Source organism: Nansenia antarctica (genome assembly GCF_963989245.1).
Source record: "Nansenia antarctica genome assembly, chromosome: 6".
In the NCBI taxonomy this organism is placed as follows: Eukaryota; Metazoa; Chordata; class Actinopteri; order Argentiniformes; family Microstomatidae; genus Nansenia; species Nansenia antarctica.
This window is the reverse complement of record NC_137676.1, coordinates 65,402,148-65,418,048: the sequence shown is the minus strand read 5'-3', so window position 1 is coordinate 65,418,048 and position 15,901 is coordinate 65,402,148. Positions and strand designations below refer to the sequence as shown.

At 44.0% G+C, this 15,901-nt stretch overlaps 1 protein-coding gene across 1 annotated transcript in view; it reads left to right on the top strand.

Annotated features, from left to right (window-relative positions):
- Nucleotides 1–336: 336 nt before the first annotated feature.
- Nucleotides 337–15,901, top strand: part of LOC308160831 (prostaglandin D2 receptor 2) — a gene marked incomplete at both ends in the record, with an annotated part of 28,661 nt that continues 13,096 nt past the window's right edge. Inside the window, 2 exons of the mRNA XM_080534767.1 lie at nt 337–479; nt 9,385–10,699. Of these exons, the coding sequence (XP_080390893.1) occupies nt 337–479; nt 9,385–10,699 (1,458 nt within the window). The remainder of the gene's footprint in view (nt 480–9,384; nt 10,700–15,901) is intronic.

Genomic DNA, 15,901 nt, shown 5'->3' with positions numbered 1-15,901 from the left:
ATTGATGGTGGTAATGCCGCCCCCCCCCACTTCCCTCATTGCACACACATTTTTGTTTTGTTTTTGTTTTTGTCTCTTTGCTGTTTTGTATATTGTCTTTTTAGTTTGCTGTTGTGTTTTGTCTTATAATTACTTTATTTTTCTTACTTTCTGCTTTATGGAGTTATTTGTTTTCACTTAATGTCTGTCCTTGTTGTGACGTCTAGATGTTTGTTGTTTAAAAACGTACAAAACCCCCCCCCAAAAAAACCTGTTGGTAGATAGTCAGTATTACAACTTCACTGCTGGTTCATAGTCAACATTACAGCTCTCATGTTTTATTCTCGGTGATCCACAATGGCGTCTGTCCCTGAGCTGCTGCTGGCCACTCTGGAGGAGCTGGTCGAGACAGAGCTGAGGAGGTTTCAATCGTACCTGACTAAAGGGGACAAAGTTGGCTTCCCTCACATCCCAAAGAGACAGCTAGATGGAGCGGACGGGCAGGACACATTGGACAAGCAGGGGGTCATTCCACTAAAGGTGGATCAGTATAGCGGCGCTATAAATAAATGCGGCGCTCAGGGAACTCGAGATTGGATTTCAAGCCTCAGGTGATTCCTCGAATGAGGATCAGCCTTGTGTCATCAGTGTTCACAGAAGACAGGCTTACAAATCTTCGATATGGGCGCGTGCACGCAGACATACGCAGCCCAGAAGAGTCGATCTGTCGAAATGAAGATACTCCACTCTGCAGGGGTACTACATTTGCGCAGCATTCCGAATTATTGATTTTTTATGAAGACGGAAAAATAAGATGTAAAATAGTGCAATACTGCCGCAATTAACAAGGCGAGGGAAATGGTTTGGCAAGAAATTGCTGACCGATTAAATGCGTAGGTCATACTAGCCCCAGTTATTGTTATATGTTCATATTTTAATAAATGAATATTTACTACTGTGGTGATATCAGCAGCAGGCTACAAACCGTCATATCGCCACAATGGCCTAGTGGTATCGACCGCTGCCATAGGATTTATTCGTCATTTTATATCAGTGGTTCGAATCCCTCTTCACACGCACTTTTACTGCATTTCGTTGTCTGAATCTAATCTAAAATCTCATCTAAAAAAGTATTGTAGGCTATAAAATTATGGTGCAGGCTAATTTACAAGAACTGACACGATTACAATGGTGTTTGAAACCTTTGCATGAAATCTTCGGTTAAATGTAAAAATAAATAAAAATGAATGACTTAGTCAAGTCTCGAACTCGCAACCTTTGGAACTCGAGTCCGCAGCCTTAACCACTACGCCAGCCAGACCGCTGTGATAACGGTAATGCAAGTTGAGACAATGACTTTTTTTTTTTACACTCTTTTCTTTATTGATCTATCTATCACACTTTCAAAATATCAAGTTATCTATCACACAATCAAACTATCTATCGATCGATCACACTTTCAAAATATCAAATTATCTATCTATCACACAGTCAAACTATCTAATCAAACTATCTAATCTATCTAATCTATCTATCCTAAAAGACACATGAGGAACTTTCGTTCAGGGTTTAGTTTCCGCCTGTGAGCCTTTTTTGACGCACGGATGACTATAGCACCAGGCTAATTATATCTGACTCAGAAGGAGCTCAACCAAGCAGCGAATTATTTGAGCCACATTGATGGCACCGAACGCAAGCTAACATTTTCGAGGCTTAGAACTTTATCGAGGCTTAGAACTTTATCGAGCTTTGTGGAATAGGGCCCTGGTAGACACCTACGACTATTATTGTGTTTTGTATCTGAATGCTGCAGTGTCAATGTTACACAAGAACCAAAGCCAAATAATTTTACTCTTGTGTGCTTGTGTACAGTAAGATGTGATAAAAGTGATTCTGATGCTGATTCCCTGTGTGTAGTGTCGTGTGTAGTGTCAGTGTAGCTCTCGTGATGAGTAGCTCTGCCTGAGACCTGTATGGCCAAATGTCTTCCTCGGACCTCAAGGATAGAGGGGAGAGGTCCCCATGTTGAGCCCTGCTGGTTACATCAGTCCCACTAACCACTAGAGGGGAGCAGTGTGTGTACATACGAGTTGGTTACATTGGATATTTGAGCTGTGACGCTGTATTACGTAGCAATGTGTCCTCTTTGTATGTAGAGTCATTTCCACTCTGACCTCTAGAGAGCAGCAGTATAGATGCTGTGAGATGGAGGAGTCTGACTAAAGTTTTCAGGACTGAAGACGTTTATTTATTGTGGCAGTTGGGCAGGAAGGGAACTCTAAGGACAGGCACTTACATCAGGCTTATTATTACCTAGGATCCCTCTGACAGGTGGGACACCAGTCCTGTCAATTTAGACTGGCCCTTTGATCAATTCTGAACTGTAATAAATTTCAAATCATGAAAAAAGTGACATAGCAGACACTTGGTTGGTTGACACAGCAGAATGTCCAAACAGAATGTCCGTTTTGCCATTTGATGACGTGGGGGGATGTACTGTTGTCATGGAAACAACGCAAGCAGGTTTAGGATGGTTGGACAATGTCATTTGTATTTACCACTAGATGGAGGCAGAAAGTTGGTTTATCTTTGCTATAATACTGTTACTGGTAATATTATGTCCTGTTTCTCATACTGTTTGCTCTAACGTTATTAAAAACACACACACACACACACATTAGTTCTGCTTATTTTACATGCTTGTAACAACACCCCGGTCATATACATTTCTATAATGTAAGGATGACCATTGAGGGAGAAGGTTCAATCTCACTCTACTGTTATTGTGTTTATGCTATGCATCCAAGAACAACACAACCAAGTCACATGACCATGACCATATTCCATCAATGTCGCTAAAGGACAATCCAGGCTTTTCTTTAGACTAAGTCGCGAGACTGGATTTTCCTTTAGTGACGTTGATGGAATACCCCCCAGGGTGAAGTGTTCAAACAACAAAACGATTTGGCACGTTTCACAGTTCTACATAATGGACATCATCATGGAAAGTAACCAAATCACTTTTTTTCCACACATCCATATCTCCAAGCCGTACAATAAGGAGAACCTTTCTCTCACACATGCATTTACAAACTTTCTTGTACTTTCTTTTCATTTTATTAAACATGAAACATGTCAAACAGCCGTTCCTACCTTATTTTTATTTGTATTCTTACTTCTCTTTAACTTTCTCTTTCTCTTATCTCACCCCTTGCTTCACACACACGCACGCAGACATGCACACACACACACACACACACACACACACACACACACAGCACCTCTCCGTGCTCTCTCTACCTCTTTTGCTCCACCCTTTATGGAGATGAGCTGTGAGATGAGCAGTGTGTGTGTGTGTGCTTGAATATATTATGTGTGTGAGAAAGAAGCAGGGGGATGAGGAAAAAGAAAGGAATAGAAAGCGACAGAGCAGCAAGGATGAGTGACTGTGACAGAACAAGTAGGACCAGCACACGCTGAGGAAGAATTTGATCGAGCCTCAAAGAGTGGAAAGGACTAGAATACTGCAACTTGGTGAGTATGACCAGAACTGATTTATAGACAGCAGTTAAACTGACATCAAAGAGAGAGTCCCAGTAGCAGCAGTGGTTGTAACTGTCGTGATTGTAGCAGTAATGTCTATATGACAACTGTTTTTAAAACTGTAACATGAGCTCAATATTTGACTACTGTGGCGGTTTGTACTGCATGAGGGATTACTTTAACTCAACAACTGCCAAAGAATTCCGGAACTCCCACCACCTAGAGTGCCAAGTATTTTATGTGGTGTTTATCTAGCAACAATACCTTTATTGCCTCCAAAATTTTAAGCATCGTAAGTTATGCATTTTTGGTGAATAACGTCACCCTTGGCACTCTAGAAATTGTACAATTTGGGCGACTTTATTCACCCATGGCACTAAATGAGTAAATTCAGTAAATTCACTCTCAGCAGTGGTGCTGCTTCCAGAAAACAGTAGCAGTGGATATTAATCTCCATCAGTAACTACTATCAATCTGAATAACACCACTTACAGTATGTCATGCTTCATTAGAACAACACTGTAAACATTGCCCTGTTGATAGATACATGAGCCTGTTCTCTGTCCAACCGACCGCAGAAGAATGCTAATGCCTGATTACAGCTGCCTTTGTCCTGTTTTATCAGTCTGAGATATACGTTTAGACAGTTTTTTGGTGGAGCCAAGAACCACTGGTTCATATCAGAATTTTTTTTGTTTTTATTTAACCTTTATTTAACCAGGAAGAGTCCATTGAGACACAGTCTCGTTTTGCATGGGAGACCTGGCAAAGAAAGCAGCAGTAGTCAGTACAACATTACACCATTTAAAACACAACAACACAATCAGCGTAACATGATCCAGCCTACATAAAAAAAAGTCACACTCCTCCTGTCCCGAACAGAGTTTTGCATCAGAGTTTTAAACAAATTTAGGGGCACTAGTACATCAAGGTTAAGCATACTTTGCAAGCTATTCCATGCTCTTGGTGCCCTAATTCGGTAATGGCCCTGGGGACATTAAGTAGCAACTGTCTAGTTGACAGCATCTGGAAGCACAAGCAGTGGGAAAGCAGGCTACAGCTGTACAGTACAGGGGTCGTTTACCCAGAAGGGCTTTGTATATATACACATACCAATGTAGCTGTTGAGGCGGGTAAAGAACGGTCTGGCCCACCATATGATACAAGGTCCAATGGAGGGTGAGTGACTTGGAATTTGTAACAAAGCACAAGGATGCATGATAAACTGAGTCTAATCTCTGTTACATTTACATTTTTGGCATTTAGCTGATATGTCTTATTCCAAAGCGACTTAAAATCAATACATTTGACTAAGTAAGTGAATCGTCTATCCACTAGTCATAGCAGGAAAAGTACTCTATGCTCAGGCCAGGGGTCATTGGCAGTCGTCGTGGTAGAAGAAGGAAGAATTTTTGGTTTTTAATATATTGACAAAGGGGAAACAGTGTAGTAGATGTCTCAGGAGAAACAGTATAGGGGGGGGGAGTAGGTGTCTCTGGAGAAACAGTGAAGGGGGGTAGTAGATGTCTCAGGAGGGACAGTTAAGGTGTAGCCTGAAGAGATGGGTCTTCAGTCTCCAGCGGAAGATGAAGATGATGGGGAGAGATTCTGCAGTTCTGACAGCCGTGGGAAGCCCATGGAAGCTAGACCTCTCAGCACAAACATTGTGTTCTGTCCACAAGATATCTTCGAAACCAATTGACAGGCCCGTCGCTGAGACCAATGCTACTAAGTCTGGCTAGCAAGAGCTTGTGGTCAACTGAATCAAAACCGCAGCCGCAGTTATCAGCCACAGTTATGGTGGTGTGCTCCGAGCTAAAGCCAGACTGTATCCCACTCAGAATGTTGTTTTCAAGTAGGAATTTCTTTAGCTGGGAGTTCACGAAGGATTCACAGACGTGGATAGGGAGGTTGGAAATAGGCCGATAGTTATTCAAATCTGAAGGGTCTCCACCCTTTAAAAGGGTTCACCTGAAGGCCTGTAATATACATTACAGCAACAGATTACAAAGGAGTAGCTGGAGTAGCAGTAGGAGTAGATATCTTACATAAGAGAAATGCGCCCCACCATTATCAAAAACAGAACCAGGTATATCTCTTGGCCTCTTTGAAAACCAGTACGAGGGACAGTTTCTGCCCCCAGGCCTTTCTTAGAATACACTGTTACACTGAATACACTATCTCTTCATCAGTTATCAGAGCAATCAGGTGACGGTGCGGGAAGTGACCAGTGTGGTGATGCAGAGAGCCAGAGTGGGTGTATTGATGACTGGGAAGTCTGACTGTTCATGCACAGGCACGACACTTTCCAACTAATGTTTTTGTTCTGTTTAGTCTGGGCACTGAGTGTGTGGGTGGATATATATATATATATATATATATATATATATATATATATATATACAAATATAGGCACTCGCTGCAATGTAAGTTGTTTTGAATAAAAGTGTCAGCTAAAAGTGTCACCAATTGATGCTTTTTATCCATTGCAGTGAGTGTCTACATTTTTCAGTATATACAGGTATAGTCCCAGCCGGAATCGAACTCCCAACCTAAGTGTTGTTAGTGCCATGCTCTACCAACTAGAGCCACAGCCACAAAGGCATCACCATACACATATGGGTAAGTACATGTGAATATGCACGTGTGGCTGTGGTATCCAACCTTAAAGAGAAAGAAACCCCCTACCTGTCAAAATGAACTAGGCATGATCTAATGACATTGATGTTACAAAGGAGATTCATAGTCTGTCATTTTAACGGCAGTTGAACGCAGCATCACACGCCCTGACTTTGGCATGCCGGTGTCTTTCTCACACACCCTCTGGGAATTGCATAAGTGTGCAGTTGCTTAAGACCTGGTATGTGGCTAGGCCATAAGAACAGGTTCTGACATGTCGTCCTAACTTCCAAGTGGGCGAACAAAACATTTTACGGAAGCCCCCCCCCCCCCCCCAAAAAGCAAAGATACATTTATTTATTTATCAAAGATACAATATTTTTATTTATATTGTGTGAAAATGGTGAAGGGGTATAGAAAAAGAGACAAGTGGTATAGAAAGGGGCGCAAAGAGTAGTATTAGCACATAGTTTCCACAACTCCCTCTCGCACCAAGTCGGTAGTTGAAACAGCTGCTCCAGGCTTCTCTGTTACGAGGCTAGGTCATAGCCGGGGGGAGAAGCAGTGAGCATGTCAGGTTTGTTCTTTGAAGTAAGCTCGTAATATGATATGAATACTTAATATCACGTAAACGTCTGTCTTTGCCAGTGATGTCTGTGTTATAGCTGATGCTCCTCTTGTTGTCTGCATTGTTCTCATCAATCACCCTTCAATCAAGGCTTTATTTAATATGGTCAAGTTCAATAAAAAAAATGCGATTGTGTTACATTTTGTGATGTAATTTATCCAGAGTAGTAGAGAGGACAATGAATGACGACATACTGACTGACACGTTGAAATGGAAAACTCAGTGCATGATGGCGTAGGTTAGTTTATAATATACACCATTTAGCTGATGCTTTTATCCAAAGCGACTTACAGTACATTACAGTAAGTGGATGCATTTTATAGTATATATAAGTTCAGTGGAAATGTGTGTTAGAGAGACGTCTCAGCTGTCTTATACAGCATGTTACCTGTAGCACCTGTACAATCACCACCGGCGTCAGCACCATGTTGTGGGAGGTGATTGATGCTAAGTAAAGCCAATGGCTGTGCGCCTTCCCTTTTCGACTGTCTTTCTATTGGCTTAATGAACGCTGAGTTTGATGCGTTGGTTCACCAGACCTTTCACGCATTTGGGTGGAAATGTCTGGGGAAAAACATTGATTGTTTAGTGACTGGCTATACTTTAAAAGGCAATGTAACTACTTTAGTTTACCGCTGCCATTGTATGAGTTGGGAGGAGTCGCATGATCGGTACAGACACCATAATGACCCCTGACATAAAAAGTGTAAAATGCGCTAAAAGTGCTCAGACTGTCTTTTATTTTGTATTTGTTTTGACCCCTCTGTGCTGGAGGGGAACAATATGTCAGCACTCACACTCACTCTAGCAACATCTCTACTTTGGGGAGTAACAGAAGCAGGGCTGCCAAGTTTCACCAAAAGTTTGGAGTGAGATTTTTTTGGCGTGGAGCGACCCAAAACTGTGCACGTTTTGGCAGCGGCGGCTCCTCTCTCCCACCCAATTATTTGTGCTAGTTTCCTGCAATTTTACATGTTGTTCATAATAAACCAGCACAATAAATGAAAATAATAAATAATAACATTTTATAAAACAAGAAAAAAAAATCTGACAATATATCATATTTATGAAATCTTAATAAACAAATACAGTAGCCTACAGACTCTAAAAGAAACATTTACCCCATCAACAAGACTCAGCCCCTTGGTCAGCAGCAGAAAGACCCGTGGTCATCATCTTATATACACTGCATTGCTCATAGATGGCTATCATGTTATACAGTACATACCAGGGTTTTTCCTGGGTCAGAATGAGGGCTTGGTGGGTGATTTTGTGCGCGCGCAGCCCGCCCATTTTTTTTTGAGGGACCCCCAATTGTTGTATTTGTATTGTAAATTGTAATTATTAATAATAATAATTATTATTATTAATGTACCTGGTTATGTTACAGTAGAGAAACAAAAAACAGTTACCAAAACTGAGTATTTACTAGCTAAGATTGGCAAAAGATTGGCGTGGTGCAACCGAAATTAGTAAACAACTAGTTTGAAACTAACTTTAAATTTATAATTTTAATTAATTTTAATTAATTAAAACTAGTAACAACTAGGGGTTTAGTAACTACTAAATGCCTGCATTTAGTAATGACTTACGCCATATTGGTGCAACCCAGTCCAGTAGGCTACCAGATACGATGTTGTAATGTATGCACATATTTTGCTACCACGGTTGCCAGACGGAATTGACAATGTCCAGCCCAACCGGTCTAAAAGCTGCCGAATCCACCCGTCCAGTGTGACCAAAAGTAGCCCAATCTGGCAACCCTGCTTGCTACGTTCTTGCAGCTCGCGTGAACACAGGTTCTTCCATCAGCGCTCGCCTGCCGCTTCGATTGCAGACTCAAGTTAACGCACGTGCAGAAAGATGCCACGAAACTCATGTCCGGTAGCTTTCTTTCAAGGAATTTCAAAAATAAAAGTCCCGTAAAACAATTGTTATTTCTCGCCGTGAGAAATAGAGATGCGGCGTGAGAGCGTGAGAACTGGTTGAAATGCGTGAGTCTCACGGCGATTGTGTGAGACTTGGCAGCTCTGCAGAAGTGTATGGAAGCCAGTCACCAAACGACAAACTGACCGACATGAGCCAACTAGGTTTTGCATAGCAGCATGCCACACGTACGCCCTGGACCAGAGATGTCTTATCATCAGGATGAACATAGTCTGGTCATGTCTCTCTCTCTCTCTGTCCCCCCAGACAGACACACTGAGTCAGAGATGATGCATTCATTTACAGACAGTTAGCCATACTGACATCAACACTGCTCACTACCATTTCCCACACACACACACACACACACACACACACACACACACACACACACACACACACACACACACACACACACACACACACATGGATGACTACAATACCGCAGTGTTTAAGAGTAGTGTTTCTGCAATAGGCATGTTGAAACTGTTTATCTTAGTCAGTCCTCAATTACTTTAGATTAATTAGATTTATGTGGATGTCATGTACCCATTTAAAGATGAAAGTGGATTTATATAATCCACTGGAGAAGATTACAACTTGATTCCCTCCCACATTAGTCAATGATCCTGTCTAAGTGTACCCACCAGACTCATCTCACTCTTCTCTCCCTCCTTCCCTCCCTCCAGGTCCAAGATGTCAGGTCCTTATTACACCAACTCCTCCTCCTCTCCCTCCTCCCCTGAGCTCTTCTGCCCTCTCCTCCACACAATGCTGGGCCACTCCCTGAACAACGACACGCGGGCCAACCTGGCGGTGGTGTGGGTGCACGGCCTGGTCTCCTGCGTGGGCATCCTGGAGAACGCCCTGGTCCTGTGGGTGGTGGGCTTCCGGCTGCGCCGCCGCACCGTGGCCTCCGTCTGGGTCCTGAACCTGGCCATGTCCGACTTCCTGGCCACGCTGACCCTCCCCCTCTTCACCCACTACCTCCACTCCGCCCACAGCTGGGAGCTGGGCGCGCCCCTGTGCTCCGCCCAGTCCTCCATCTTCTTCCTGAACATGTTCGTGTCCGCCTTCCTCCTGGCCGCCATCTCCCTGGACCGCTGCCTCCTGGTGGCCAGGCCGGTGTGGAGCCAGAACCGCCGCTCCGTGGCGGCGGCGTGGAAGGTGTGCGCGCTGGGGTGGGTCTGGGCGGCGGCCAACGCCTTCCCTTACTTCCTGTTCCGCGCGGTGACGGTGAAGCGCGACGGCAGGAAGCTGTGCTACCACCATTTTGCGTTGTACTCCTCGGCGGGGGCGCTGGGGAGGGACTGTAAGGTGAGGCAGGCGGCGACGGCCGTGTCAAAGTTCCTGCTGGCCTTCCTGCTCCCCCTAGGGGTGATCGCGGGGAGCTACGCCTTCTTCGGCTTCAGCCTGACAAAGAGGAGGAGGAAGAGGAGGAAGGAGAGCAGCAGCTTCATGACGGGGGCTTCGATTCTGACAACCGCGGGCGGGGCTGCGAAGGCCAAGGCCAAGGCCAAGCCTCAGACCTCCACCCCCACGTCCCTCCTCCCCGCCTCCAAACGGACCGAGGCCTCCGGCCTATCCCGCGGCTTCACCAGGATGGTGACGTCGGTGATCGCCGCGTTCGCCCTCTGCTGGGCTCCGTACCACGTGTTCTGCCTGCTGGAGGTGGCGTCGCAGTACTGGCAATATGGCGTGACGCTGGTGGAGGTGGGCCTGCCGTTCGCCACCACCTTCGCCTTCATCAACCCGGTGCTGAACCCGGTGCTGTACGCCTTCAGCTGCCCCCACTTCTTCGTCAGGATACGGCAGAGCCTGGGGGCGCTGATGGACGGACTGGTGGAGGAGGGCGCAGGAGGGCTCAGCTTCGCCCCCGGGAGGAGGAGGAGTCAGGTTCGTGACCTCAACTTGCCGGTCTCCCCGACCTGGCCCGGCTCGCCACGCCTCCCTCTGTCATCAGTGGCCTCCCCCGACCACAGCCTCAAGGCTTGTCCCACAGAGGTGTGACACCAGGAGAGACCCTGGCCTTGCCGCCTCATCCGGCTACGCGCTATGAAAACTAACTCGTAGACGATATCATCACTAGAGATAATACATCAAGATGCAGAGAATGGTCAAGATCTTACTCTTATTGCCTTGCTTGTTTGCAACCGGCGTTGTAGCTATGTGTGCTATTTGTTTGTATGTATTAATGGACTGCACTTACTGTATATAGCGCTTTATTCCAAAGCGCTTGACAATGGCCTCTCATTCACACATTGACACACCAATGGCGGCAAGCTACCCTGCAAGGCGCCGGCCTGCTCATTGGGGAAAATGTGGTGTTTAGTGTCTTGCCCAAGGACACCTCGACACGTGGCCAGCTGGGGATTGAACTGCCAAACCGCCGACCTTGCAATCATTAGACGCCAGCTCTACCTCCTGAGCCACAGCCGCCCGTTTGTATATAGGCCTATATGTATTTATTTTAACAGTGAATCACCAGTCCTTTTCATTATCTGTCAGTGTTTCAAAAGTGTTTTCTTATATCTTGTGTAGCTGTGTATATGGCACCAGACTATGGGTACGTTCATAAATTCGCTCTTAGAGCCCCTCATTGCATTGGGTTCAACGTCATAAAGGGACCAAGTTATTTGATTGGACAAGAGGCATTCCTGATTTGATTGGACAAGAGGCTGTTGACTAGGTCCAGAAAGTCATGTCATATTACTCCCATCTTAGCTTCCCTACACTGGCTCCCCATTAAATTTAGAATTCAATTTAAGGTTCTGGTCATCACTTACAGAGCCCTTCATGGTCAGGCACCTGCATACATCTGTACAGCCCCAGTCGGTCTCTTTACATTTTACATTTTTGGCATTTAGCAGACGCCTTATTCCAAAGCGACTTACAATCAATACATTTGAATACTAAGCATGTGAATCAGCAATCCACCATTCGTTGCAGGAGGAGTAATCTAGCTCGGGCCCGGGGCCACTGATAGAAGAAAAAACCTTCTCCCTATCGCCTTCTACTAAACTTTTTTTTATTATTATATATATATATATTTTTTTTTTATTCTGGAGAAACTTAGAAACAGTACAAGGGGGGGCAATAGAAGTTCTTAGGGACACAGTAGAGGGGAAAGCGGGTGTCTTTAGGAGACGTAGTGGTGAGGGTCAGAAGATGTCTCAGGAGGAGCAGTTAAGATGGGTAGTGAGATGGGTCTTCAGTCTACGACGGAAGATGGGTAGTGACTCAGCCGTTCTGACGGCCGTGGGGAGCTCATTCCACCACCAGGTCTCTCAGGTCCTCTGACCAGGGTTTGTTGGTTGTCCCCCGTGCCAGATTAAAAACCAAAGGTGATCGAGCATTACAAACCGTGGCTCCCAAACTTTGGAATGCTCTTCCCTTGGAACTTAGATCAGCGGTCTCGGTCGAAGCATTTTAAAAAGTGTTCAAGACTGTCCTGTACAGACATGGGGGTACTTTGGGGTACTAACCCCAAAAGCCTGTCTTTTTGTGTCTTGTTATTATTTGTTGTACACTTAGTCAGCAGCCTAATATCCTCAGGCAGGGCACTTCTGGCCATTTCAGAGACTGAAGACAAAAGGTGACTTTACCTGAGGATATTAGGCTAGCAAGATCAGTATTTTCTTTTAAATCTGTTTTTAAAACTGATATTTTTATAGACTAGCCTTAAATTGATGCTGCCCTTATTCTTTTTAATGTGCTGTGTTTTACTGTTTCTACTGTTTTTATTTGCATGTTTGTTTTATCTATTTGTAAAGCACTTTGAAACACTGTTTTAAAAAGGTGCTATATGAATAAAGTTGATTATTATTATTATTATTATTATTATTATTATTATTAGTAGTAGTAGTGGTAGTAGTAGTAGTAGTAGTAGTAGTAGTAGTAGTAGTAGTAGTAGTAGTAGTAGTAGTAGTAGTAGTAGTAGTAGTAGTAGTAGTAGTAGTAGTGGTAGTGGTAGTGGTGGTGGTGGTGGTAGTAGTAGTAGTAGTAGTAGTAGTAGTAGTAGTAGTAGTAGTAGTAGTAGTAGTAGTAGTAGTAGTAGTAGTAGTAGTAGTATTTGATTGATTGAATACTTTATTAGAAGATTTGCAGAAGTAGGTACATGAAAGTACATATTACATACAAGGTCAACTAACAGGATAAAAACCCAAGAAAGCCACTGGCTTATTTCAATTGGGGTCCTTGATACTCAATTCATCGTTACATGTAAGACAGACAAAAAACTAGTACTATCTACAAGATAATACAGACAAATAACTAGTACTATCTACAAGATAAACATATATCCAACATGGGAAGAACAATACAACAAAACATAAGGTATGTACAGCGGGTAGGACAGGTGGGGACATACACCACAGGTGGGGGCGGGGGACAAAACACAAAGTATGTACAGTGGGTAGTTCGGGCAGGGGGACAGACATATAATATGTACAATGGGTAGTTCGGGCGGGGGGACAAAACAACAAGTATGTACAGTGTGTGGTCATGGTGGGGGGGGGGGGGTACAAAAACACCAGTAGATTTAGGCGGGGGGGAGGGGGGGGGGGCGACATAATAACATTGCGTTTGCTCAGAGTGTAGACCAGGTAGGGGGGTGGGACAAAACAACTAGTATGTGCAGAGGGTATTTCAGGTGGGGGGGGGGGGGGGGAGACATAACAACAAAACAACAATAATATATAGAGGGTAGTCCAGGTGGGGGTGTAGTCTTTTAATTTGATTTTTGATTTAGAGGGTCCAGTTACGGATTGCAGCCTCCTGTAAATGGTTTTTGAGAGTGGTTTTGAAGGTGGGCAGTGTTTTGCACTCCTTTAAGATTATAGGAAGGGCGTTCCATATTTTTACTGCATAGTTTGCAAACGAGTTTAACCCCTTGTTTGTGGTGCAACGCGGTTGAACGTGGTTCGTGGAGCTTCCTCTGGTATTGTATGTGTGGACGTTGTTCACTTTTTGGAAGTATGTTGACAGGTACTTGGGTGTCTTTGTGGTGTAGCGTATCTTGAAGACCAGGCCCAGTGCAAGCTGCTGCACTCTGTCAACTACTCGTAGCCAATCAAGGCTCAAAAAATGAGCAGCGGTTAGATGTGTCCTAGGGTTGAGGCCTAGCAGAAGCCTAACCAGTTTATTTTGGGCTGTCTGGAGTCTTGTTTTTAGGGCCTTTGTGGTTCTATAGTACCATGATGTTACGGCATAGTCGAAGTGACATTGAATGAGAGCTCCTGATAGGGTCCTCAGTGTGTTTTTACTGTCAAGTGAGGATATCCTGTACAAGAATCTAGTTCTATGGTTAACTTTTTTGATTACTTTTGCTGCCATTTTATCTCCGGAAAGATTTGCCTCTAAGATGGAGCCCAGGTATGTAATATCTTCTTTTCTTGTGATAGTAATGTTACCCACTTTTATATTGTAATTTACAGCCTTTCTGAGTTTAGATGGGGATCCGTATAGGATGGTTTCAGTTTTACCTAGGTGTATTGATAGTTTATTGTCAGCTAGCCAGATGCAGATTCTACTCAGTTCAGTGCTTAGCGCTTTTTCCACCTGCAATATGTCCCTGTCAGAGACCAGCAGAGCCGAGTCATCCGCGAACAGGAACAAATTGCAATCACATGCTGATGACATGTCATTCACATATATTAGGAACAGTAAAGGTCCCAATATGCTTCCTTGTGGAACGCCGCAGGTCACTGGGAGGGGGGGGGGACAGTGTTCCGTTCACACTAACCACCTGTTCCCTCCCCTCTAAGTAGGATTGCATCCAGCTCACCGATGTTCTATCGAACCCAATTGCTTTCAGTTTATCTAACAATATGTGGTGATTTACTGTGTCGAAGGCCTTCTGGAGGTCCAGCATGACCATGCCGCAGTACTTGCCCGAGTCCACCTCAAGGTTGATGTGGTCGTTCAAATAGAGAAGGCATGTGTCAGTGTAATGGGATGTTCTGAATCCTGATTGAAATTCATACATCAGGTTTTTTTGGTAAGGTACCTATCAACCTGTTCATAAACTATTTTTCCATACGTTTCGAGATGGAATTAAGAATAGAAACAGGTCGGTAGTTGCCTGGGTCTAATTTGCTTCCTTTTTTATACAGTGGGGTTACCCTTGCTATTTTAAAGTCAAGGGGGACGTGTCCCTGTTTGATGGAGAGGTTTATTATGTGGGTGATGATTGGGGTAATGGAGGCAGCTGAGTCTTTTAGAAATCTGGCTGGAATATTGTCATGGCCCGTGGCCTTTTCTGAGTGTAGAGCGCCCAGTTTTTTAAACACCTCATCGTTTGACACCATGGAGAGTTTAAAATCATCTTTGCGTACACCCAGTTTATTGTAGAACGCACGGATGTGCTCTACACCATAACGCCCTGAGTGGGGTGGTAGATTGTTAACTAATTTAGTGGCTATGGTTGTAAAGAAAGTGTTTAAGCACTTAGCCACATCCAGCTTGTCTGTAAAGAGAGAATCTCCAGATTTTATGCTGATGTTTGTAGACCTGGTTTTGAGTTTTTGACTGCAACCTAGTTGGCTATTAAGTAGCTTCCAAAGGTCACGTGGTTTGTTTAAGTTTTCTTCGATTTTGTTATCGAGGTATTTTTTCTTAGCAGATTTGGTCATGGTAATTACCTGATTGCATAGTTTGTTGCATTGTTTTTAAATTTTCTCAAAGTGGGTTTTGAGATCTTCGTTTAAGTGTTTCACTAATTTTGATTAGCATTTTTGAACTTCAGAGCATTTTAGGTCTCTGACTTTCATAGCATTTAGAATGTCCGAATTCATCCATGGTTCCGATCGGGCTTTAACCCTGGTGGTTCTCATGGGGGCTATACTGTCAATAATATTTAGGAATTTGGTTTTGAAACCTAGCCATGCCTCCTCAACCTGTGTGCTTTTTAGTTCATCTAACCAGTCTTGATTCTCCAGTTTATGGTTTAAGGCCTCACTAGAATAGGATTTAAGGGATCTAGTGGTTACAGTTTTATGACCGCCAGCCTTGGGTTTATGCTTTTTACGAGTGCAAAAGATCATGTAATGATCACTTAGCCCACATACAATAACCCCACTCTTGGAGATTTTGGACTCATCCGATGTTAGAATGAGATCTATGGTGGTTTGAGTAGAAATACACACCCTAGTGGGTTTGGTAATTTGTTGGCGGAGACCGTGTAATTCAGAAAACCTAGTGAAGGAT